Source organism: Salvia splendens, chromosome 12, assembly GCF_004379255.2.
Source record: "Salvia splendens isolate huo1 chromosome 12, SspV2, whole genome shotgun sequence".
NCBI lineage: Eukaryota > Viridiplantae > Streptophyta > Magnoliopsida > Lamiales > Lamiaceae > Salvia > Salvia splendens.
The window spans coordinates 19,323,304-19,348,712 of NC_056043.1; the positions used below are offsets into that span (position 1 = coordinate 19,323,304).

The window sequence follows — 25,409 nt, forward strand, 5'->3', positions numbered from 1 at the left end:
AGTTTACTCTTTCCTTTTTCTCTCTATAATGTAATCGAGTAATTCTACTTGAAATCTCTCTTTTCTTTAACATGTAATAGTTATTTGGTTTGTATTACTTTTCAAGATTTTGCAATTTATTAGCTTGAAATTCTGAAATCTTGTATTTCTTTTACTCAAGAAATAAACAAATGCTCTTTCATTTTTTTTATCAACATCTGTCATTCATGCTTAGCTCGATATACTAACTATTGTGTTCTGTATGCTCAAAGCTATGAATACTCTTTCTTTTCTTTTTAATGAATTCTAGTATTTATTTCAAAATTCTTGAGAATCTAGGTCTCGGCATTACAAGGAGAATCCATCTTAAATGGATTTCTTTCATATGCCGGTAAATCTGAACTTATGCGCTCTGTTTTGCAGGGAGTCGAGTGCTACTGGGTACAAGTCTTCCCCCTGCCAACGAACGTGAGGGACCGGATCATCTCTATCAGCCGTGAGTTCCTTTGGGGTACGAAATACCCTCTGTCACGACCGCACTTCCTAAGGATAGAAAGCACGGTGGATCGCGACTAGTGGGGGAATTAAGAAGCGGGGAAGAAGGGGGAAAACAATCAAGGGGTACAACATGTAGATCAAAAGGTGAAATTCCATTATCAATTCAAAGTTTCAAATCCCGAAAGTACATAACATGAATGACATAGTTTGACAATCCAAAGGAAATAAAAGAAATTCTTAAAACGTAGAGTAGCGGAAGCAATTGAGAGTTTGGCTACTACTATGTATGAAGACACGATAGTAACCGGAACAGTTATTGAATACAATTCTGGAATCATTTCTCAACATCCTCCGCCTCTCGTCCTTGCTCAACCTGCACATAGGGAAAACATATGCAGGGGCTGAGTACTTGATGCACCCAGTGAACTCATGCCCGAAATATATTTATCGCTTAAGTTATGTCAAGCCATCATTGAGTGAAACTCGGGTTTTACTTTAAAAGGGCCGAGAAACACTAAAATCATTCCTTAAAATAGTGTCCGCGCGGACAAACATCATCATCCGTCATATACCATATCTGAACCATCATGTGAAACGAGAATGTGGCCACAATCTCGATCACTGGACCGGCCGACCTAGAGGACGGCTCACGATCCCCACCAGTGCACTAGCCTAAGTAGGGTTGAGACCCTAGTTAGACCCGAATTCGTTAACCATCAAAGTCTAGTAGAACATTATTCTAGTAGACAATCAAATAGGCAATTCAAAACATAAAATACGGCATGACATACTATTTAAAACCTCCCTTATTTCACCATAAACATATCAATTTCAAATAAAAAAATTTAAGTAATAAAGCCCACCTCAAAATCTTAGGAATTCCGTAAAAAGTTTCTCGTTCCGACTTTTAGCGTGCGTGCGAACCACCTTTTTGGAAAACACATAACATTCATATAAATTCTCGGTAACGAATGTATTTAGAATGCATGCACTCCAATTATAATCTTTTAATTCTCTTTCTCGGTTTTCATGCATTTTCGATTATTCGTCGGCCGCCCAAGGCGTCGCGGGCGACGCCGGTCGGCCGTTTACGCTTATTGACTCCTCATAATTTTCCTCCATGATATAGGATTTAATCCCAAAATTTTGATTAAGTGCTTAACTCACTTTCACCAATTTCTTTCCTTTAATTATTTCGGACTTGACATAATTTATTCATCCTTGGCATTAATCAAGAATTAATTAAGTAACTCCCCACAATTAATTATTGGCCAAAAGATTTATTCCACTAGCCCAAAACATTTTATATTCGAGTCCAACTTAATTATCCGACAACCCACCTTATTTCTCCAATTTTTTTTAACGAGGCCCTACTAAAAATAAATAAAATAAAACATCTATCAATTTATTTAGCCCCATTTTTAAAGCAAAGGCCCAACTATAATTCAAGCCCAAGACTCTCTTATTTCTCCATATTCCCCCACGCCTATATCCCTCTCTACTTCTTCTTCCCTTTTTCTCTCTTCTGCCTGACTCTCTCTCTCTGTCTGTCGACTGCAACCACGAGCAGCCGCCCCTGCCGTGAAAGCAACGACGCTTCCGCTGAAGTCGCCCGCCGTCTCTGCTGAAGTTGCCCGCCGTCGTAGCTGAAGTCGCCGGGGGCTGGAGTCGTCGCCTTCACCGTGACGCTGCTGCTGCCGCGACGCCGTTGCTGCCACGACGCCACCGCTACTGTCACGGGGAAGAGGAGCTACCGCCGTCGAGCCGGGAGCCGCTGCCCGCACCTGGGAACGTCGAGCGTGGCTGTCCGCCGCTGCCCGTCGCCGGCGGCGGCTTCCCCTTCTCCGAAACCACCCCGAACGACCCCGATTCAACCCGCAACACGCGTTATTATTATAAAGTTAAGTTCTTTCGTAGTGTTGATTACAAACGGCGATCTTTGATTTGTTTTACAAGTTGAGTTGGTTGGGTGATTATGGAAAAGTTATGGAATGATTTATGGAACAACATGTATGTATAACTACTTATCTAAATCATGCTTTAGGAATTGAGAAGGGAATATACATCCAAAATGGTGGGTGAGCAAAATGGTAGCAAGGTCTTCCTTTCTCTCTCTTTCGGCTCCTCTATCTCTCGGCCTCTCTCTCAAATTCTTTGTTTGAAGTGTAATGTGTATTGTGTTAGAGAAGTGAAGAGATTGTTATGTTTAAATGGTGTGCCCTTTGGTGGTAGGAGTAAATGAGAGAGGTGGAAGGTTGGAAAGATGGAAGGTCTCCATGAAGAAAGGAAATGACCAAGAAGGGGAGAAGGAAGGAAATGGTGTTGGGCTTGTTCCACATTCTTGGGAAAAGTATTGGGCTCCAATTAATTTAAGTGGTGTTGGGCTAAATTTAATTGGAAGCTCAAGTTAATATAATATTCAAATTGTTAGTTCTTTTGATTGCTATGGCCCAAGGCCATTTTATGTACTTATTGGACTCTAATTTAATTTGAGAAGTCCAAGTAAATACATACTTTATTTTTTCCATATTTTTCTTCGTTAATTAAAATTCACGGGTCTTTATATAATTTTTGGTTATCTCGTTCTTCACAACCAAAATTAAAGTACGTTTAACGGCATAGTTTATATTTGGTATTGTTCCAAATATACTATCCCTTCAACCATTCCTCGATTTACGCGCGTCGTTATCCATATATAGAAAAATATATTCCTTTCCACGTATTTCAGTCATCTTGCTAAAAATAGCAATTTCGTCGTCATTCTTTCAACGAGACCTTCAACATGTCTCCCATCGTTCATAATTAAATAAAATAAGCACGTTTCTTTTTTTCACATGAAACACATAAACCATACGATTTCCCAAATCACATTTATCGAGAAGCATAGTATTCGAAATAATTTTATCAATTATTTCGTTTCATAAATTAGATTCGTACATAAAAGTACGGGTGTTACATTCTACCCACCTTAACAGAAATTTTGTCCCGAAATTTACTCATTTCTAACGAACAACTCTGGGTATTTCTCTTTCATATTATCCTCGAGTTCTCAAGTAGCCTCCTCGTGGCCATGGTGTTTCCAAAGTACATTCACGGACGCGATCGATTTATTTCTCAACTCTTGCACTTTCCTGTCCACAATAGCTTCGGGCTTCTCCTCATAACTCAAGTCGGGATTCAAAATCATTTCCTCTTGATGAACCACGTGTTTGGGATCGAACACGTACTTTCTTAATTGTGACACATGGAAGACATTATGCACAGTCCCAAAACTCGGTGGTAGTGCCAACCTATACGCTACGGGTCCCACCTTCTCAAGAATTTCATAAGGCCCTACGTATTGTGGCTTCAACTTCCCCTTTACACCAAACCTCGTTATCCCCTTCGACGGAGATACTTTCAAGAACCCCTTATCTCCCGTATTGAACCGTAAATCTGTACGCCGGATATCAGCATATGACTTCTGTCGGTCTTGAGCTTCTTTTATCCTTTGTCGAATTTGTCGCACATTCTCAATCATCTCCTCGACTGAATCTGGCCCGAGTACTCTTCTTTCACCAACCTCATCCCTGTAGAGTGGTGATCTACACTTCCTCCCATACAATGCTTCATATGGGGCCATATTTATTGTCGCCTGGAAACTGTTGTTATAGGCAAACTCGATCAACGGTAGTACAACTTCCCAATTTTCTCCTCTATCGAGAACCACGGCTCTCAACATGTCCTCGAGAGTTTGAATCATTCTCTCGGACTGTCCATCGGTTTGTGGATGGAAAGCAGTACTAAAATTTAATCGAGTACCAAGCTCTCGTTGTAGACTTATCCAAAACCTTGAAGTGAACCTTGTATCTCGGTTTGACGTGATTGTTACTGGCACCCCATGTAGCCGAATGATTTCTTTCACATAAATCCGGGCCAGTTTGTCGGATCCATGAGTTATAGGGATAGGTATAAAATGTGCACTCTTGGTGAGGCGGTCTATGATTACCTAAATGGCTGTATTCCCTTGCCGGGTCTTTGGTAATCCCGTCACAAAATCCATGGCGATATGTTCCCATTTCCACTCGGGGATTTCCAACGGTTGCAGTTTCCCATAGGGTCGTTGATGTAAAGCTTTTACCTGTTGACATCTTTCCACAAACGAAGCTATGTCCCTCTTCATTCCATCCCACCATAATGATCCCTTCAAGTCCTGGTACATCTTCGTACTTCCAGGATGAGCGGTGTATGGAGTCTCGTGTGCCTCGGTCAAAATTTCATTTCGAAGTCCTTCGTCGTCTGGCACACAAAGTCTCCCTTCATAAGTGAGAGCATTATCAATCTCCTCTCGAAATTTCTCTTGCTCGCCCTTCCTCACCTTCCGTCGAGCCTTCTCTAAATTTTCATCATTTCGTTGTCCTTCTATTATCCTTGTTCGCAGATCAGATACCACTACCAAGGTGGCGATCTTTCCTTTCACGGTCTCCGGAGCTCTCACTACTTCCAATCGCATTTTGCTGAATTCGCGAATCAACTCCACTTCTTGAGTGAGAAAGGTAGCCAACTGCGGTTGAGCATTCCGGCTCAAAGCATCTGCCACTACGTTTGCTTTGCCCGGATGATAGTTAATGCCACAGTCATAATCCTTGACTAGCTCGAGCCATCTGCGTTGCCTCATATTCAAGTCTTTCTGTTCAAAGAAGTATTTCAGGCTCTTGTGGTCGGTAAAAATCTCACACCGAACTCCATAGAGATGGTGTCTCCAAATCTTCAATGCGTGCACAACGGCCGCTAATTCCAGGTCATGAGTAGGGTAGTTCAGCTCGTGTGGCTTCAATTGACGCGAAGCATAGGCAATCACCTTACCGTTCTGCATCAAAACACACCCCAGTCCAACCTTTGACGCATCCGTGTAAACCACATAGTCTACTCCTGGTTCCGGCACGGCTAGAATAGGTGCGGTGGTCAACTTCTCCTTCAACAACTGGAAACTAGCCTCACACTCCTGTGTCTAATTGACCTTGGTCCCCTTCTTCAGTTGTTGAGTCATCGGCCTTGCGATTTTAGAAAATCCTTCAATAAATCTCCGGTAGTATCCTGTCAGTCCAAGGAAACTCCGAATCTCGTTTGGGGTCTTTGGCGCCTTCCACTGTTGTACGGCCTCCACCTTTGCAGGGTCGACTCGAATCCCTTCTGCCGTCACAATATGCCCCAGAAAATTCACTTCCTTTAGCCAGAAATCACACTTACTGAACTTGGCGTACAACTTCTCTGTTCTTAGTGTTTCCAACGTGATCTTTAGGTGCTCCTCATGTTCTTTTTCGTTCTTCGAGTAAACCAATACATCATCTATGAACACCAGGACGAACTTGTCCAAGTATGGATGGAATACTCGATTCATTAAGTCCATAAATACTGCAGGTGCATTTGTCAGTCCAAACGGCATTACTACAAACTCATAATGCCCATACCTCGTTCGGAATGTCGTCTTGGGTATGTCCTCCCTTCGTACCCTCAGCTGGTGATATCCCGACCTTAAATCCATTTTTGAAAATACTCCTGCTCCCCTGAGTTGGTCAAACAGGTCATCTATTCTCGGCAGGGGATACTTGTTCTTGAGAGTTAATTTGTTCAATTCCCGGTAGTCTATGCACATTCTCAGTGTTCCGTCTTTCTTCTTCACAAACAGCACAGGTGCTCCCCACGGCGATACACTGGGTCTGATAAAACCCAAGTCTAGTAGTTCTTGTAGCTGGATTTTGAGTTCTTCCAACTCTTTCGGCACCATCCTATAAGGTGCCTTCGATACTGGTGCGGCTCCTGGTTCCAGATCGATAGTAAACTCCAATTGTCGATCAGGCAGAGGGCCTGGCAACGTGTCGGGAAACACGTCGGGGAACTCACGTACTACCGCCACATCTTCAACTTTTCTTTCTTTCTTGTCAAGTCCTTCCAGGTAAACGAGATAGGCAGGATGCCCCTTTCTAATCATCGTAGTTGCTTGAAGTGCCGATATCACACAAGTCCGCTGATTCATCGAAATCCCGTGGAAAGTAGAGGGCTCCTTCCCCAGGGTTTGTAACGAGATTTGTCTCTCTTGGCATCGAATAGTGGCATAGTTTTCAGCTAGCCAGTCCATCCCCAGAATAATGTCAACATGTAGGTTGTGAGCCACTAAGTTAAGTTCTCCCATCATAAATTCTATGTTCGAGCAAGATTGTGAAAGGTCTATAAGGCCTCCTACCGGTGAGTTCACGTTCATCTTATGTTCAAGTTCATCAACAGGAAGTCTTAAAGCATTCACGAAGGAGTGCGATATAAAGGAGTGCGACGCACCCGTATCAAACAGAACAACAACAGGCATGTCAAGTAGTGTTCCCATACCTACCAGATTATCTTGTTTTGGATCTCCCTGTGGGGCTTTAGCCTGCTTGCGTCCCAAAGCATAGGCCCTAGCTTGAGTGGGATATGGTTGGCGACGCTGCTGCGGCTGCTGAGGTGGTGTAGGATTCCCTCGAGGCCCGTTTGGTGTTCCCCCAACTCCAGCGTTACCATTGCTCGGGCACTCCTTGGCGAAGTGTCCAACTCCACCACACTTATAGCATACATTCGTCCCGACTCTGCACTCCCCCATGTGGTTCTTCTGGCACTTGGCGCAGGGAGGTGCTCTCTGACGGTACTCTCCACTTTGGTATGGAGTAGCTTCCTTCCCTTTTCCCCGGGCAGAGTTTGGGGTACCCTGGAACCTCTTGTTGTCAAAGGGTTCGCGGTTCCCGTCCCACTTTCTCTTGTCTCGGAAATTCCCGTGGCATTGCTTCCTCCACGTCCAATGCACGAGACAACGACTCGGCATACGAGAGCCTTCCACGGCATGCTAAAGCCATCCTGATTTCGTGCCTCAGACCGGCATAGAACTTTTCTGCCATCTTCTCGTCAGTATTTACCTGCTCCGGTGCGTATCGAGACATGTCACATAGGGCACGGTCATATTCTGTCACTGTCATCCGCCCTTGCTTTAAGTTATAGAATTCGGCCTCCTTTGCCTTGCGGTAGCTCTTTGGAATGTATTTGTCATACAGTTCCTCCTTAAAGTCTTCCCACGTCAGGGTGTCTAATTGCTCTTGCGTCATTGTCCGCTGCTTAGTCTCCCACCAAAATTCGGCGGACCCGGTAAGCTGGTAGGTCACGCACGACAGGCGCTCCTGGTCGGTACATCTTAAGAACTTAAAGATGCGTTCTATGGCCCGAATCCAGGTCTCGGCCTTAGTTGGATCTCCCATTCCATCGAACACGGGAGGACGTTCCTTTCGAAACTCCTTCTCGATGTTCCGTTCTGGCTGTGGCGGTGGTGGTGGTGGTTGTCCTTCAGGACCCACACTGCTTTGGGTCTCGTTGCTTGCCTCATTCTCGTGGTGAACGGCTGCACGTCGGGGAAGCATTCTGTTCAACACAAGCGTTAGTACCAAAAGTCCGATTTTACCATCACCACACCACACAACCATTCCAAAAGTGATTTCACAAACTTTCCCATTCATAGCAAGGTAAAACGAACACAACGATAAAACAACGGGAAACTTTATTAACTTAAAACCAAGCAAGTACGTGTTTCCACAAGGTCTTTGCAACAAAAGAAGGAAAACAAAACGGCAAAAGAAAACGTTACATAGTTCGTCAAAATAAAACATTCAAAGCTAGCAAAACAGTAAAAGGAACACTACTCCTCGGGAGCTCTCTCATAATTCGCCCCTTCCTCACTTTCAACCTCAACCTCCCTTCCAAGGGGCTCTTCTTCGAGGTCATCCTCATCCTCCATAGGATCCTCCTCCTCTTCCTCATCGTTCTCCCTCACATAAGTAGCGACGTCAATATGCTTATCGACCACAAGAACTTCTGTCGCGGGAGGTGCGGAGGTGCGCATCCCAAGCCTACTCCTCTTGGGGAAGTTTGGTTGCGGCGTCTCACCCTCGTACCGACCCCCCGCTGTAGGGGCTGCGACTCGATGAGGATGTCTCCTTCCTAGGTGGGGCATAGGGTGGCGGTCCGTCACGAGCATCGACCAGGGCTTCCAAGAGGACCTTCACAAAACCATGCATGTCTCCTTGCATACTATAGTCGGGGAGCTTATGTCAAATGTATGACCGTGAAGCCTCGTCGGCCCACCTATTCCAAGGCGCCGGTAGTCCATCAATCAACCTCTTAATCCCCTTAATGTGCCTCACTCCACAGCCATGAGCATCCCGCCATAGTGTCAAGTAGTCTGCGACATAAGATATCAAAGGGGCCCTCTCGTTCCTCTCGAACCTGCGATACATTTCCACCGCCCGCAGCCATTCTTGACGTACCTCCCCCTTAGCGGTGCGTGGATCATGATCGCCATCTACATGAAAGTAAGTTCCCTTAGCAACCAGTCGCAGAAAAAGAATAAAGCAAGGTAGAGAAAGATAAAACGCGTAGAGAACGTCATACGTGCTACCGTGCATACCTGTCGATTTCCATAAGGAAAAGTCATAACAATTCTTTTTTTTTCTTTTTTTTTAGGTATCATCTAAGGATAGATGTTTCGTATTTTTGAAAGTAGCAATCTGCAATTTCATCGATCTTTCGATCTAGCGTTAGCCGCGCTTCACAAGGTTATCCTTATCTCGTCATCTCATCATCCCTTGGAATTCGCGTCCCATTCGTTCCATCAATACTTGTATCGTCATCAAACGAAGAAATTCGCATAATAGATTAGCCTACCTTTAAGGCCTCTGAATTCTACATCACAAACATATTCCATTCATCATCACATCCAACGTGCCTTATTCAAAACATTTTACCTTCTTTCTTGTTGAGCGCGGCGAGACGGAATGTTGAGCCTTCAATGAATACTCTTTTAGTCTAGCGAAACGAGTCTAGACTAGATTGAATAAACGACTCTCGGTCCAGAGCGGAAGGAAAAATTGCTCTGATACCATTCTGTCACGACCGCACTTCCTAAGGATAGAAAGCACAGTGGATCGCGACTAGTGGGGGAATTAAGAAGCGGAGAAGAAGGGGAAAAACAATCAAGGGGTACAACATGTTGATCAAAAGGCGAAATTCCATTATCAATTCAAAGTTTCAAATCCCGAAAGTACATAACATGAATGACATAGCTTGACAATCCAAATGAAATAAAAGAAATTCTTAAAACGTAGAGTAGCGGAAGCAATTGAGAGTTTGCCTACTACTATGTATGAAGACACGACAGTAACCGGAACAGTTATTGAATACAATTCTGGAATCATTGCTCAACATCCTCCGCCTCCCGTCCTTGCTCAACCTGCACATATGGAAAACATATGCAGGGGCTGAGTACTTGATGCACCCAGTGAACTCATGCCCGAAATACATTTATCGCTTAAGTTATGTCAAGCCATCATTGAGTGAAACTCGGGTTTTACTTTAAAAGGGCCGAGAAATACTAAAATCATTCCTTAAAATAGTGTCCGCGCGGACAAACATCATCATCCATCATATACCATATCTGAACCATCATGTGAAACGAGAATGTGGCCACAATCTCGATCACTGGACCGGCCGACCTAGAGGACGGCTCACGATCCCCACCAGTGCACTAGCCTAAGTAGGGTTGAGACCCTAGTTAGACCTGAATTCGTTAACCATCAAAGTCTAGTAGAACATTAGTCTAGTAGACAATCAGATAGGCAATTCAAAACATAAAATACGGCATGACATACTATTTAAAACCTCCCTTATTTCACCATAAACATATCAATTTCAAATAAAAAACTTTAAGTAATAAAGCCCACCTCAAAAGCTTAGGAATTTCGTAAAAAGTTCCTCGTTCCGACTTTTAGCGTGCGTGCGAACCACCTTTTCGGAAAACACATAACATTCATACAAATTCTCGGTAACGAAGGTATTTAGAATGCATGCACACCAATTAAAATCTTTTAATTCTCTTTTTCGGTTTTCGTGCATTTTCGATTATTCCTCGGCCGCCCAAGGCTTCGCGGGCGACGCCGGTCGGCCGTTTACGCTTATTGACTCCTCATAATTTTCCTCCATGATATAGGATTTAATCCCAAAATTTTGATTAAGTGCTTAACTCACTTTCACCAATTTCTTTCCTTTAATTATTTCGGACTTGACATAATTTATTCATCCTTGGCATTAATCAAGAATTAATTAAGTAACTCCCCACAATTAATTATTGGCCAAAAGATTTATTCCACTAGCCCAAAACATTTTATATTCGAGTCCAACTTAATTATCCGACAACCCACCTTATTTCTCCATTTTTTTTAATGAGGCCCAACTAAAAAAAATAAAATAAAACATCTATCATTTATTTAGCCCCATTTTTAAAGCAAAGGCCCAATTATAATTCAAGCCCAAGACTCCCTTATTTCTCCATATTCCCCCACGCCTATCTCCCTCTCTACTTCTTCTTCCCTTTTTCTCTTTTCTGCCCGACTCTCTCTCTCTGTCTGTCGACTGCAACCACGAGCAGCCGTCCCTGCCGTGAAAGCAACGACGCTGCCGCTGAAGTCGCCCGCCGTCTCTGCTGAAGTTGCCCGCCGTCGCAGCTGAAGTTGCCGGGAGCTGGAGTCGTCGCCGTCACCGTGACGCTGCTGTTGCCGCGACGCCGTTGCTGCCACGACGCCACCGCTGCTGTCACGGGGAAGAGGAGCTACCGCCGTCGCGCCGGGAGCCGCTGTCCGCACTTGGGAACGTCGAGCGCGGCTGTCTGCCGCTGCCCGTCGCCGGCGGCGGCTTCCCCTTCTCCGAAACCACCCCGAACGACCCCGATTCAACCCGCAACACGCGTTATTATTATAAAGTTAAGTTCTTTCGTAGTGTTGATTACAAACGGCGATCTTTGATTTGTTTTACAAGTTGAGTTGGTTGGGTGATTATGGAAAAGTTATGGAATGATTTATGGAACAACATGTATGTATAACTACTTATCTAAATCATGCTTTAGGAATTGAGAAGGGAATATACATCCAAAATGGTGGGTGAGCAAAATGGTAGCAAGGTCTTCCTTTCTCTCTCTTTCGGCTCCTCTATCTCTCGGCCTCTCTCTCAAATTCTTTGTTTGAAGTGTAATGTGTATTGTGTTAGAGAAGTGAAGAGATTGTTATGTTTAAATGGTGTGCCCTTTGGTGGTAGGAGTAAATGAGAGAGGTGGAAGGTTGGAAAGATGGAAGGTCTCTATGAAGAAAGGAAATGGCCAAGAAGGGGAGAAGGAAGGAAATGGTGTTGGGCTTGTTCCACATTCTTGGGAAAAGTATTGGGCTCCAATTAATTTAAGTGGTGTTGGGCTCAATTTAATTGGAAGCTCAAGTTAATATAATATTCAAATTGTTAGTTCTTTTGATTGCTATGGCCCAAGGCCATTTTATGTACTTATTGGACTCTAATTTAATTTGAGAAGCCCAAGTAAATACATACTTTATTTTTTCCATATTTTCCTTCGTTAATTAAAATTCACGGGTCTTTATATAATTTTTGGTTATCTCGTTCTTCACAACCAAAATTAAAGTACGTTTAACGGCATAGTTTATATTTGGTATTGTTCCAAATATACTATCCCTTCAACCATTCCTCAATTTACGCGCGCCGTTATCCATAGATAGAAAAATATATTCCTTTCCACGTATTTCAGTCGTCTTGCTAAAAATAGCAATTTCGTCGCCATTCTTTCAACGAGACCTTCAACATGTCTTCCATCGTTCATAATTAAATAAAATAAGCACGTTTCTTTTTTTCACATGAAACACATAAACCATACGATTTTCCAAATCACATTTATCGAGAAGCATAGTATTCGAAATAATTTTATCAATTATTTCATTTCATAAATTAGATTCGTACTTAAAAGTACGGGTGTTACACCCCCGGTGTCTTGGAAGGATCTCTGCCTACCGAAGGATGAAGGGGGACTCAGCTTTCGGGACCTCGGGGCGTGGAACAAGGCTCTACTTGCGCTGAACCTGTGGAACATACATGTGAAGAAGGATTCCCTATGGATCAAATGGATACATAGTGAGTTTCTCAAGAATAGGACGTTGTGGGAATGGACGGCAAGATCGCGGGACTCACCACTCTTCAAGAGGCTGCTTGAAATCCGAGACGAGTTACTTATTAACCGGCCGAGAAGAGAAGTGGAGAAGATGCTGGGACAGTGGTACGGGAGCAGGGGAGCGGTCTAGGCGTACGAGTGGTTCAGGCCAAAAGGTGAACGGCGACTGTGGCACAGATTCGTGTGGAAGGAATTTATCCCGCCAAAGTACTCCTTCACTACATGGCAAGCTCTCAGAGGACGACTTCCAACGAGGGACAGACTTGGCTACAAGAACATCGATCAGCGCTGCCCCTTGTGCATGGCGCACATGGAGTCCGTGGACCACCTTTTCTTCAAATGCCACAAGACTTGGGCAGTTTGGAAGGAGATCAAGAAGTGGCTAGGAATGAGGAGGAACATCACCACCATACCGAGCGCCATCAAGTGGATGATCAAGGAACGAAGCGTTGCGACAATCATACGCAAGGCTAGAAGACTAGCACTCATCGCTATGGTCAGCCTGATGTGCCGAGGCAGAAATGCCTTTATTTTTGACGGATCGGCATTTGAACCCAAGCACTTGGTGTTTGAAGTAAAGAAGGTAACATACTCAGTCTTATACTCCCTATATCCGCATGAACAAGTCCAACTGGATATCAACAAATCAAGCAATTGACAAACTCTAATTAGATTTTACTCAAATACCAGAATCTAGAAATAAAATACTACGAAAAACGAGAGTTAAGAAGGAAAGAAAATGAAACATTCTAAGAAAATTTGTGAGATAAGAAACAAAAAAGGAGAGTTCTAGTTTTTTTTTTTAATAGTATAAAGAAGCCGAAAATTTGATTATCACGGAAGTCAGTAACCCAATTTGTTTGAAAATGTTTTTTTTTTAGTTTTGGGCTTTGGTTTTACCCATTTCTTCATTATATTGTTAGAAACGTGGGCATGTGATGTGAAAAATTATTTTTTGTCGTATGGTTGAAAGACAAGTTTGTAAAGTTGTCCGAAATTTAATTGGGACATTTATAACAGTGCGAGAATAAATACATGAATTGTAAAGTAAAAAAAGAAAAAGAATGATAGTTTCATGTAAAGTAAAAAAAAAAAGAAAAAGAATGATAATAAAAGTAGTGTTAGTGGATAGTGAGACTCGCATTATTATTAATATTGAATTGATACATAAGTCGTAAATAAATTGATATATATATATGTGTAATAAGTTGATGAGAACTTTTCTTAAATAAAAATGGGCTATTTTTATGAGAAAGACGGAAAAGGAAATGTCTCGGTTTTAATGGGGTGGAGAGAGTATATCTATGTAAGTTTCACGCAATAAATTATAGCGATACTAATTTCAACACCACCTGCAAGCATGGAACCCCGAGAGCCTTGATTTATTCGTGGGGTTTTGTCTGATTGCACATCTTGAAGGAGAAGCACGCTTGTAACGGAAGATTTCGGCTAACCCTACCTTCTAATTTATTGCAGCTATATGTATAGGTTGAAAGTAATTACTCACTCCTTCCACTATTAAATGTGTATTGGTTGAAAGTAATTACTCACTCCTTCCACTATTAAATGTGTCGTTTTTTCTCCTTTCGTAAATAAATGTTTCATTTCACTTGTACTCCCTCCGTCCCGGTTAAGATGAAACACTTCTTGGCCAGCACGTGATTTTAGGAGTTGTTGATTAAAGTGTTTAATTGGAAAGAGTAAAGGTAGGTGTAAGTATTAAAATAGAGAGAGAAAGAATGATGAATATTTTAATAAGAGTGAGAAAAAGTAGTTGAGTGTATTAATTGAAGAAAGAAAGTTTCCAAAAAAGGAAATGTGTCATCTTTGGAACAAACTAAAAAGAAAAATGTGTCCTCTTAAGCAGGACGGAGGGAATACTGTTTTTTTGCATATGACCCTAAATTTCACTAACTAATTCCATACATATATAATTATAAAACTAATAAATAAAAATATGACCCATATTCTACTAACTTTTTCCATCAATTTCTTTTGAAGAAGACAAGCAACTTCTCAAAATTGTTGCCGACAAAAATTGGACATTTATTAGATAGTCTTTTGAGTGTGTTTTTTTGCCTTTTGGGAGTTTTTAGTTGATACATTATTTTTTGAAAGTAGAGGCTAGTTTTTGCCTCCTATGCGAATTGTATTATCTTTTGCATATCTCATACTCTTTTTGCATTGCATATCCAAGTTTCAACGGAAATATATTTTTTTTCGATGGAAATATGTTTTTTTTTTAAAAGACGCCCTTCGTGGACGGGAGGTTTAGGCAGACCTCCAACCTGTGAATAAGATCAAAATGTAATGTTTCAAAGCATGATCTTAGCCCAAAAGTGACTAAGATCCAAAACAAGAACATGAAGCTGCAAATCAGAGGTCCCACAAGTCGGGATCCTCCATGCTATCGAGAGGGAAAAAGGAGTAAATAAATAAAAGGAAGAAACGAGTATAAACTAAAGATAACCATCATGAGAACAAGTTCAACCCCCATCTCTACGTCGGAAGCGAAAATTAGGATATCACAGCTGGTCCATCCTGACTAGCGCCTTCAGGTATCGAGGCGCAGAGATTGGGTCGTAGTATGTGAGTGCAGGGGTCTGGACCCCCCTACCAGCCAGAAAGTCTGCCGCCCGGTTCCCTTCTCTATAGATATGTGAAAATCGAACATGTCGCTGAGCGATCATACTCCGGATCAAAGCCATGTGATGTCTAAGATCCACAGAGCCAAGTTGTCTAGAAGACAATAAGATAACCAGAGCCGCTGAGTCCAGCTCAATCCAAATGTGTGTAAAGAACTCCATAGCCATCTCCAAACCTCGAATAAGAGCCAAAAGCTCTGCTTCAAAGCTCGATGATGCAACTATCGGAGAGCGGAAGGCCCATAGAAGGCCTCCATCTGAACCACGAACCAATCCTCCCTTCCCCGCCTCCAGTGTTGAAATGGAGAAGGCACCATTAGTGTTCAACTTCACCCAAGGGGCATCAGGAGGATGCCATAGGACCATGAGTGACCGCAGAACACGGTGTCTGGGGGAGAAAGACATGAAATCAACCGACGGCGAACATCCCCTCCAATGATTTGGGCTGATCTTGCCGGCCAGAACAAGCACGTGCAGGTGATGAGTGACCTGCCAAATAACATGTGAGTGACGAAAAGGACGGCCGCCATGTTTGCGTCGTTCCTCTCCGTCTAAAGAAACCAAGCAATTGCAGTCGTTCCTCTCCGTCCAGAAAACTAATATGCATGGCGGGAGCCCTCTGGAAAGAGGACCTCCGCCAGTGACCTAGTCTAAGTGCAATATCAGTGCTCGTGTGAATTGGTGTGTGCGAGGAAGAAAACCAGGCATCGAAATACTCCCATGCAGAAACCGCCGACGGACTTGAAAAAAAAGACATGACTAAGAGACTCAACAGAAGGAGATCGACAATACTGACACCTAGATGCTAACTCAATCCCCCTCCTCTGCAACTTCTCTTCCACTGGCAGCCTACCAAACAGTAACCTCCAAATGAACACCGAGATGGTAGGAGTCAACCCTTGATTCCAAATAAGGCCAAAAATCTCTCTCTTCGGCAATCTTGTCCGGATGCTCTCCCAGGCTGAGGTCACAGAGAACTCTCCATGGCTAGTCAGACTCTACCGCCTCACATCCTTCGCCCCCAGCTCGATTTGTGGGTTTGTGCTACATTGATCTATAGATTCCTACGATTTTATTGTTGCACATATCTAGACTTGCCTAAGGTTTATCGAACCGGGGGTTAAAATCGAAACCGAAACCGCCGATTATGGTTCCGAACCGAAACCGTGAGAATTTAGTTGAAACGAAAGCGTCGATTTTTGAACCGTAGTTCGGTTCAGGTACAAAAAATTTCGAACCGAAATCGCGAAAAACTGTCGGAAAACTGTGAAACCAAACCGGAACCGTAAAAAATCGGCGGTTCGGAACTCTGAAAACCAGTAAAAAAATGCTGGAAAACCGCCGGTTCGGAAACGGAACCGAAACCGAAACCGGTAGTTTTGGAACCGAAACCGCGAAACACCCTTGCGGTTCGGTTTCGATTCGGCAATTTCCTTGCTGCCAAATAGCTTATCAATAAATTATGACAATATATAATTGTAATGTGGAATAACAAAACCAGAACACATAATTAAATATTATTAAAATATTATAGATGTGTGATATCAAAGTTGTGGATGTGTGTTGATATTTTAAAAAAGGAGTAAACTATAAAAATGATTCCTAGAAAATGAGGTTCACATCTTTTTGGAATCGATATAAACGGTTTAATTATTTCGTGAAACTAATTAGTTTTGATGTTGTTTATGTCTTATTTGAATTTGAAAATGAGTTAATGGGTTTAAAATAAGTAACAAATAAGTTGATTATAAAATTATTTAAGTAAAATTCAAATTTAGTTAGTAAGAAAAAGTATGGTAAAATAATTTAAATAAAATCATAAATTAGATGTATTAATTGGCCATGTAAAAAATTAATATACCTTTAAACAGCCTCAGGAATAAAATGGTAAAAAATACTTAAAATGTAATTATCAAACACCCAAACAAACCTCATTTTTTTGACTACTTTTTATTCGTTCTTTCAAAAAATTAGATACCATGAATATTAAAATGATAAAAAAAGTCGATGGTTCCAAGTTCCAACACAAAACCAATTATGTACTGAATATTTTGTATTTTGTCTAGAGCATTTGTTCTAGTGATAAGAAGCTTAAATATTATTGCATGAGTTAGAGTTTATTTGTAATTATATATAGGAGTTTACAGTTGTAATTTCCTCCTATCTTATAGTATAGGAGTTTATTTGTAATTATAAATATGAGTTTGAGTTTATTTGTAATTATAGATGGGAGAATTTCCTCCTATCTATATCTATAATATATGAGTTTATTTGTAATTATAGATATGAGTTTACCGTTGTAATTTTAGTATATGAGTTTATTTGTAATTATAGATAGGAGTTTATCCGTAATTTCCTGTTAATTTAAAAAAAAACTGAATACTTTGTATTTCTAAAAGTCAAAGGTCAGCCATTCAACAGTGCCAGCAGGTCTTCATTTCTTGGGAGATCGCAAAACCCCCCTCTCTCTCTCTCGATTACACGACTCAAATTCCCTTCTTCATCTTCAAATGGCGGTACCGATTGTACGGTTTCCTATCTTCCCGGTGGTCAGAATAATCGGAGTTACAGTGCTCTTGCTTGTCTTGGTGTGGACTGTACATTACAGAGGCGGCTTCGCCCTCATTTCCGAGAATAAAGATCTCATCTTTAATGTCCGTCCCAATTCTTTTTATTTAATGGCTTTTCTACATCTTTCTTCTTCCGTGGAGGATCAATCGGGGATCAATTTTGCCATATTTATTTGAATTTAGTGTCTTATTCTTTTTAATTTCAGGTTCATCCTGCGTTAATGGTGATTAGCCTTGTGCTTCTCAATGGCGAAGGTATGAACTTCATTGTAGGATGAAATTGAGCTCTAATTTTTCGATACTAACTCAACTTGCGAGCTATTGTTTTTTTATATACTCTTTTCAACGATATTTGATCATGTTTTGAATCGATATCTGCCTAAGTCTTGAATTGTGTTTTGAAGCTTGGTAATGGACATGGTAAAGTAACTAGCCTTGCTGGCTAATGAAATGAATAGTAAAATTGAGAAAGGTCGATTTGTAAGTTGGCCTAGTGGTAAATCGGCTAATGCATGAGGCCAAAGGTCTTGGGTTCAAGTGCACCGTGACACAACCTTTGTATTACTGTTTGTTTGCTGATCCAAAAAAAAACATTGAGAATGGCCGCATTGCAGCTGTAGTCGAATTATTTCTAGAGAAGAGTCCATAGTTGACTTGGCACGAGTTTTAAGAAATATAAAGAAAATTGGTAGAAATGTTAGTATATATGGGCCCCACTAGTTTTATACTCCATCCGTCCCACATGAATATGCCCTCTTTCATTTTTAACTCGTCCCACAACATTATGCATTTTCTAAATTTGGAAACTCTTTTCTCTCTAATAAGTTGGACCTATTCTCCACTAACAATACTTTAATTACTTTTTCTTTCTACTTCTCTCTTACTTTACTAATTGTGCATTAAAACTCATGTCCAACCAAAAGTGCATATTCTTGTTAGATGGAGGGAGTAATAAAACGTGAGGGAATTTTAGGTCTACTTCCATTTTTTGGATGGGTAAATGAATTTAAATTTAAAGGTCGTGCCAAGAAACTTGTTTAAAACTCCCTATAGGTGGTAGGGGCCGGGTTATTGATGTGAGGTGGATGCATAAAAGAGGAGGTTCTAGTTATAATCCGGAAATGATTCGTGTATATATTTCACATAAACATGAAATCAAAGTAGGCGATAAAGTAGCCGGAAGACATGGAAATAAAGGTATCATTTCAAAAATTTTGCCTGGACAAGATATGCCTTATAGATTTTGTAGTTAACTAATCGATGATTCGAACCTAAGGCCTCTACCGATTGGCCAACTCACTCACACAAAAAGTAAAAGTAAAAAGGGACTCTTATTGTGGAACAAACCAAAATGGCGAAAAGGGACTCTTTGTGTGACGGAGGAAGTATAATTTTGGGTGAACTGCTTTAATTATTATCTGAGACTTATCATTAGGATTTATCATATTACGTGTTTTGTACCTCAACTCAGACTTAGGAATTGTTTCCCTTGGAAACATAAATATTTGATCATGTCTTCTTCTACTTGTTATACAGCAAGTTTGTGTTTGTTAAAATTATGTCTTTGTATATAATTCCTGAGTAGTGTTTGTGGAAGGCACCCTATAGATAGAGAGGCTAACAAAAAAGTGAATTGTATTAAGAGTCAAGACAGATCTTTAAAGCATATATTGTTTTTGGCAATCATATAGATTCTTCGGATGAATATACCTTTGGATTAGCTGATTCTTTTGTAGCGGCTTATTTGAAATGGCCCCTTAAATGATAACGAAACAATGTACTCTAGTCGGTTGGTGTGTGGGGTTATATTCAGTGAAATGAATGAACTTCATTTTTTCTCTTCCTAGTGTAAGTGTTACAATGCCTCCTGCTCCTGGCATTTCTGTTTGAATATTCCTCTGGACATTCTAATTGTTTCATTTCTTGTCTTAATCGTCTTTTACATGGAAATATGCATTCATCTGTCTGCGTATATGCGAGTTTGCTGCCCACTTGGCCCAATTTTAACCATAAGCCTTTAAAGTATATGTTAATTGCTTATCATAGATTCTTGCAGCCATGCTATCATACAAGACTGTGACCGGAACAAAAAACTTCAAAAAGCTAGTTCATCTTGTGCTGCAATTCCTGGCTTTCTTTTTAAGCATCGTAGGACTATGGGCTGCGTGGAAGTTTCATGTTGATAAAGGCATCGATAACTTCTACAGTCTCCACTCGTGGCTGGGACTAGCCTGCCTTGTCCTCTTCGGGATTCAGGTAAGATGTTCATCTTCTTTCTGTTGGCATAATAAGTCTTTATCATCCTTCCAATTTCCTCTGTAGTGGGCTGCTGGATTTGCGACATTTTGGTATCCCGGTGGATCAAGGCATAGCCGCGCAAGCCTGATGCCCTGGCATGTATTTCTTGGGCTATACATCTACGCTCTTGCTGTAGCTACTTGTGCCACTGGTCTTCTGGAGAAGGCGACGTTTCTACAAACGCAGAAGATAATATCACGATACTCGGCCGAGGCATTGCTGGTGAATTCTTTGGGGATCTTGATTGTTGTTTTGGCTGGTTTTGTGATTCTTGGGGTGGTCTCTCCCGTGCAGGGGAGAGGTGATAATCCCAAAGGAATGGCAGAGTAATGGCTACGAGAGCGATAGATATTTTATAGCACATCAAAACCACATTTACTGAGGATCGAATAGTTGAAGCATTGTTGTTTCTTCTGTGATATGTGAGATTTTAACAGTCCCATTATTGGTGAATATTCAAATTTATAACACAACCATTCGAAAGATTGAGGGGTGCTTAAACGGTTCTCGGTCTACCGGAACTGCCAGTTAATTGAGGAACTGGAACCTGCTTATTCGACCGGTTTCGATCATGGAATTTATGGAAAATTGAAACCGGTTAACCGATCAACCGGTTCGGTTAGAATCGGAACCGCCAAATAAGCAGGCCTAGTGGTTCCACTTCTAGCCGAAATCTAAAATTTCCAATAACATGTTACACAAACCTTCATTTGTCTTTTTCTTATCTAGGAGAAGGACATGAACCATGGTAGCCATCGGTGGGGGAACCATCATGACGCATGGGACTTCGTCTCGTCTTCCTCTATCTGGCAATGATCTGGCATAATTCGAGGTCCAAGTTGTCGATGGACTGGCTCGGGGGCTAAGGCAGCGATCACCAGAATCCATATCTTCATATCTATGAAAATGATTCGATACAGAGGGGCTACTCACACCCAAGTTCAACATTTATAAATTATTTTTATAATATAATACGAGTGTAATGAGTTAGTAGAAAATGAACTCTATTTTTAAAAAATGGACAGTATTTCGCGGACGGAGAGAGTATTTAACTATTGAAGACTTTCGGCGCCCAATAAAATAGTTAGCAATACCCAGAAATGAGAATCGAGTTCTTATCTTGAGTAAGATTTCAGAAACAGGAGGATAGTACAACACGGAGTTGGATCCCCTGCTGTGCTCCAACCACAACAGAGGCTGTTGTGCACACCCAAACAAATATTTTATTAATAATTTTTTTTAAAAAAAATAAAATTTAATATTTAAAATAACGGTGGTGGGTGAGGAACAGCATCCCCTGCTGTGGTTGGAGCACAACAGGGGATCCAACCCCGGAAGTACAGCACTGAAAAGAATTATAAGTTAAAATCTAAAGCAATGTTCCATTCAAGTGCTCCACGATAAGTCGTTTACTGACTACAGCAATAAATACAAATTATTAAATCCAATTGAGTCAAATTATATGATAATTGTAATAGAGATTGATCCCACGAGATTAATTTTAAGCTCATATAAACCATATACGATAATACAAGTAATATAAACCTGTTCACTAAAGAAGCTACAAGGAAAAACTACAGCACATTGATCCAAGGTACATGCACTGGTATATGTTACTCTCTCCGTCCCCTAAATTTTGTCACATTTTACCATTTTCGTTTGTCCACAAAATTTGCCACTTTTCACTTTTTATCATTTTTTATAGTGGTTCTCACATTCCACTAACTCATTTCAACTCATATTTTACTATAAAATTAATATATAAAAGTATGACTCACTTTCCACTAACTTTTTCAACTCATTTTTTATTACATTTTTTAAAATTCGTGCCCGGTCAAAGTTTGATAATATGTAAGGAATTGAGGAAGTATTTTATAATTAAGTCACCATTGATCCTAGGTACATGCGTTGGTCTATGTTATTTTACTTCTAGGATTATAAAAAATTATTTACGAGTAGTGCACTGACTTTTATTATGCGTAGCCGAGAGATATTCAAGAGACATACTTGTGTGAATGGTGTATTCAAGATATGTTATTTACGTAAGAGTCTTCTCTTATAGAGAGTGATATATGTTTAAGGAAAGTATATCAAACTATTCTAGTTGTGTATCATTCTATACCAGGTAGTAGGTACAAATCAATACAAATATTTGAGCATATCTTCACATTTCTTCACCTCTTGATTGATTCATTTGCCTTATTCTGACAAACCCCCTCAAGTTGAGTAATGACATCACGCATGCTCAACTTGCACAAAACCTCATTGAACAATCTTGCATTCACAGCTTTTGTTAGGATATCAACCAATTGATCCTCTGAACAAACAAATGGCCACTCGATGGACCCTCCTTCGATCTTTCTGTCATGTTGGACATGATTTTCTAATATGCTAATGGCCGCCTTATTATCACAGTACAATGAGCTCTTCTTAGTAGGCGGAAAATCAATTTTTGTTAGCAACCTGCAACCATAGAATCTCGGTTATCTCACTTTTAATTCTACGAAACTCTGCCTCTGCGCTAGATAAGGCTACGACCTTTTTCTTCTTACTCACCATATTACCAAGTTTCCCCCGACGAAGGTAAAATATCCAGCATCGGTGAATCCATATGTTTCCAGATTACTCTCTACCTCCTGTCATTCGGATTGCTTGCCAATCAACATCGATAAATCCATGGGGTGCTTTCAGGTATCGAACGACTTGTAGCGCAACATCCATATGTTCCTCCTGATGTTGATGCATGAACTGACTTATTACTCCTACCACTTAAGCAATGCCGGGTCTAGTGTGGGAAATATAAATCAACTGTCATTCTTCCATTCTCCTCCTTTTTGAGCCCGTGGTTCTATAGGAGTTGGCAGCGGAAGCGTGCGTTCTAACGGATCACATAATACGGATCTATTTAGCAGATTATTTAGACAAAATCTATTCGCGTAATTATCACATGTATCATGCTCATAACTTGAATTACATACATGCTTTAGCACAAAAATCTCTAAAACATGCTTGCTACGGAGTTAGCCAATTTACCTCGTTGATTCTCCAAAGAATCGTCGATTGCTCGCGCCTTCTCCACGATGATCTTCAATACTAGACCACAGATCTTCTGACTGGTGTCCCGAACTGTATTCCGACATCAGGGTGGGCTGATCTTATCGAAACACTAGGACTCGAATAAAGAAGACAGAACTTTCTCACGGAGGAGGAGCTGAAAATCTCACGGAGGAGAAATTCCTTAAGAAAAATCGTCCCCCTCTCTCAATTTAGAGTGGACGAAAATTTCACTCAAAAAATTGTTATTTCTGTCTCTTTTATTCTCCTATTTATAATAGTTCATATTGGGCCCAGTCAAGGATCTATGGATGGTTTTGGATATGGGCTCCCACAATTAGCTTTTTACTAATTAAATTGAACCCACAATTTAATACAAGCTTATATTGGAATATCACGAGCAGCCACTACAGACGTAATATTGAACTCCCCATCCAAATCCGAAATTATAAGTATTCCGGGTTTCCATTTTGTTTATTATTTATTTCCCGCGCTTAAGATAGAAATGTCCATTAATTAATTAAAGTCTGCTATGGACTTAATTAATTAACATCTTATTAATTTCAAGAGTAGACTTAGCAAGAAACACTTATTTATTATTCATAGAGTAATAAAACTCCAACTGGCCAGTTTCCGAATAATAAAACCTTGTTCAAGCTCCTCTTGAGGACATTATCAAACGAGACTCACCTCGTACGCGATTCAACATAATAGCAATCCTAGCCCCGCTAGATAATGATCACCACTACCCAATATACCTGGATTGTTGGGTGACGAAAAACCCGCACCTTTGGTAAGTCAAAGTAGTAGATACTCAATATCGTATGCTCAATGCTAACGTACATTGATTAAGAACTAAATATTTATGAAGACACCGTCTTTCAGTAGATAGCATAAAGACACGTCTTGCTGTTAGATCCATTCAGTGCTATACCACACCAACGTCATCTTATTTCAATAAGGCTTAGAAATAATCGGACTGACATTGCAACCTTTCACGATAGGTAGCCAAAGCCTATCTAGGTTGTGATTCTTCTTTTTCTTTTGCAAAGCATTGCATAGAACCGACTGTAGTTACCTTAAAGTGGACGACGCCCACAACCAGTCTACTAAGCAAAAGACTTAGGCTTTGTTTACTTCTTATGCATTTTAATGTTTATAAAACATCTCATAAACGCACAAGCAAACACAATGTAATAATATACTGATTCTATTCGTGCGAAATGCTCGAATAATACTGAATCGGGTCAAAAGTGGATTGTAGAGTTTTTACGTATACATGCAACGTTCTATTCGTGCGAACTCTCGCTCGAAACATGCTTTTCAGTATACTAACCCTAACAGGTTCACCATCATAGATGTGTTTGCGGAGGTTGACATTCCAGTTGTCTAGCAGATCAAGAATATAATTTTTCTGTCTCAAGAATATCTTTTTTTCTGTCCGCATTACTTCTTTCCCAAGGAAGTATTTCAGATTTCCAAGGTCATTCATTTCAAACTTCTTAAACAGATTGGCGCGCAGCTTTTCAATCTCATCCTTGTCATCCCTGTAATGTTCATATCACCAGCATAGATAAGAGGCATGTACCATGTCATCCCTTCTCTATAGGAACAATGTGTGGTCGGAGTTACTCTGCTTGTATCCATAATTCAGCATAACTTGTGTGAAACGCCCAAACCATACTCTTGGCGACTGCTTCAGTCAATCGAGAGTCTTCTTCGGTCAACATACCTTTGCTGGACCGAACTCTTGTGCATACTCTGTAGGTGCCTGTATGTACACCTCTTCCTCCTTCAACTCACTATGCAAGAAGGCATTCGTCATGTCGAACTGGTCAAGTGGTCAGTCCTTATTAGCCGCAATTGAGAGCAACACCCTTACTATATACATTTTTGCTATTGGGGAGAATGTCTCTACGTAGTCAACTCCGTATGTCTGTGTGTATCATTTTGCCCCGAGTCTTGCTTTGTATCTTTTAATAGACCCGCTTTCTCGTCTCTTGATAGTGGACACCCATCGACATCCCACAGTGCTTTTGCCTTTTGGTAGAGTACACTCTATCCAAGTGTTCCACTTTAATAGAAGCGTTTCTTTTTCTGCACTCGTTTTGAGAAAATAAATAAATAGTTAAAGTGAAGAAAAAGTAAACTAAGAGAGAGAATAATGTAGAGAAGAGAGTAATAAATAGTCTTCTGTCCCTTAAATTTTGTCACACTTTGACTAGGCACGAGTTTTAAGAAATGTAATGGAAAGTGAGTTTAAAAAGTTAGTGGAGAGAGAGTTATACTTTTAAATACTCCATCCGTCCCACA

At 40.8% G+C, this 25,409-nt stretch overlaps 3 protein-coding genes across 3 annotated transcripts; 1 reads left to right on the forward strand and 2 right to left on the reverse strand.

Annotated features, from left to right (window-relative positions):
• Window positions 1–15,054: 15,054 nt before the first annotated feature.
• LOC121757669 lies at window positions 15,055–15,540 on the reverse strand. Its single transcript, XM_042153179.1, has one exon. The coding sequence runs from the start codon at window positions 15,538–15,540 to the stop codon at window positions 15,055–15,057; it is 486 nt and encodes a 161-aa protein (XP_042009113.1).
• A 2,052-nt stretch (window positions 15,541–17,592) lies between these two features.
• LOC121757093 (transmembrane ascorbate ferrireductase 2-like) lies at window positions 17,593–20,525 on the forward strand. Its single transcript, XM_042152579.1, has 4 exons — window positions 17,593–17,828; window positions 17,951–17,999; window positions 19,801–20,000; window positions 20,067–20,525. The coding sequence occupies exons 1-4, from the start codon at window positions 17,685–17,687 to the stop codon at window positions 20,370–20,372; spliced, it is 699 nt and encodes a 232-aa protein (XP_042008513.1). The 5' UTR covers window positions 17,593–17,684; the 3' UTR covers window positions 20,373–20,525.
• Window positions 20,526–22,216: 1,691 nt separating this feature from the next.
• On the reverse strand, window positions 22,217–24,921 carry LOC121757670. Its single transcript, XM_042153180.1, has 4 exons — window positions 24,857–24,921; window positions 24,433–24,643; window positions 22,599–22,678; window positions 22,217–22,505 (listed from the first exon to the last, which is right to left on the reverse strand). The coding sequence occupies exons 1-4, from the start codon at window positions 24,919–24,921 to the stop codon at window positions 22,217–22,219; spliced, it is 645 nt and encodes a 214-aa protein (XP_042009114.1).
• Between the last annotated feature and the right edge of the window lie 488 nt (window positions 24,922–25,409).

What these genes read in the sequence shown, in the direction of transcription:
- LOC121757093 (XM_042152579.1), top strand. Translation starts at nt 17,685, where the DNA reads ATGGCGGTACCGATTGTACGGTTTCCTATCTTCCCGGTGGTCAGAATA. An exon ending in ATAAAGATCTCATCTTTAAT is followed by an intron (nt 17,829 to 17,950) that starts GTCCGTCCCAAT and finishes TTTTAATTTCAG; the next exon opens with GTTCATCCTGCGTTAATGGT. An exon ending in TTGTCCTCTTCGGGATTCAG is followed by an intron (nt 20,001 to 20,066) that starts GTAAGATGTTCA and finishes TTTCCTCTGTAG; the next exon opens with TGGGCTGCTGGATTTGCGAC.
- LOC121757669 (XM_042153179.1), bottom strand. Translation starts at nt 15,540, where the DNA reads ATGGTCCTATGGCATCCTCCTGATGCCCCTTGGGTGAAGTTGAACACT.
- LOC121757670 (XM_042153180.1), bottom strand. Translation starts at nt 24,921, where the DNA reads ATGACGAATGCCTTCTTGCATAGTGAGTTGAAGGAGGAAGAGGTGTAC. An exon ending in ATGATGGTGAACCTGTTAGG is followed by an intron (nt 22,679 to 24,432) that starts GTTAGTATACTG and finishes TCCGAATGACAG; the next exon opens with GAGGTAGAGAGTAATCTGGA. An exon ending in GGGGGAAACTTGGTAATATG is followed by an intron (nt 22,506 to 22,598) that starts GTGAGTAAGAAG and finishes CTATGGTTGCAG; the next exon opens with GTTGCTAACAAAAATTGATT.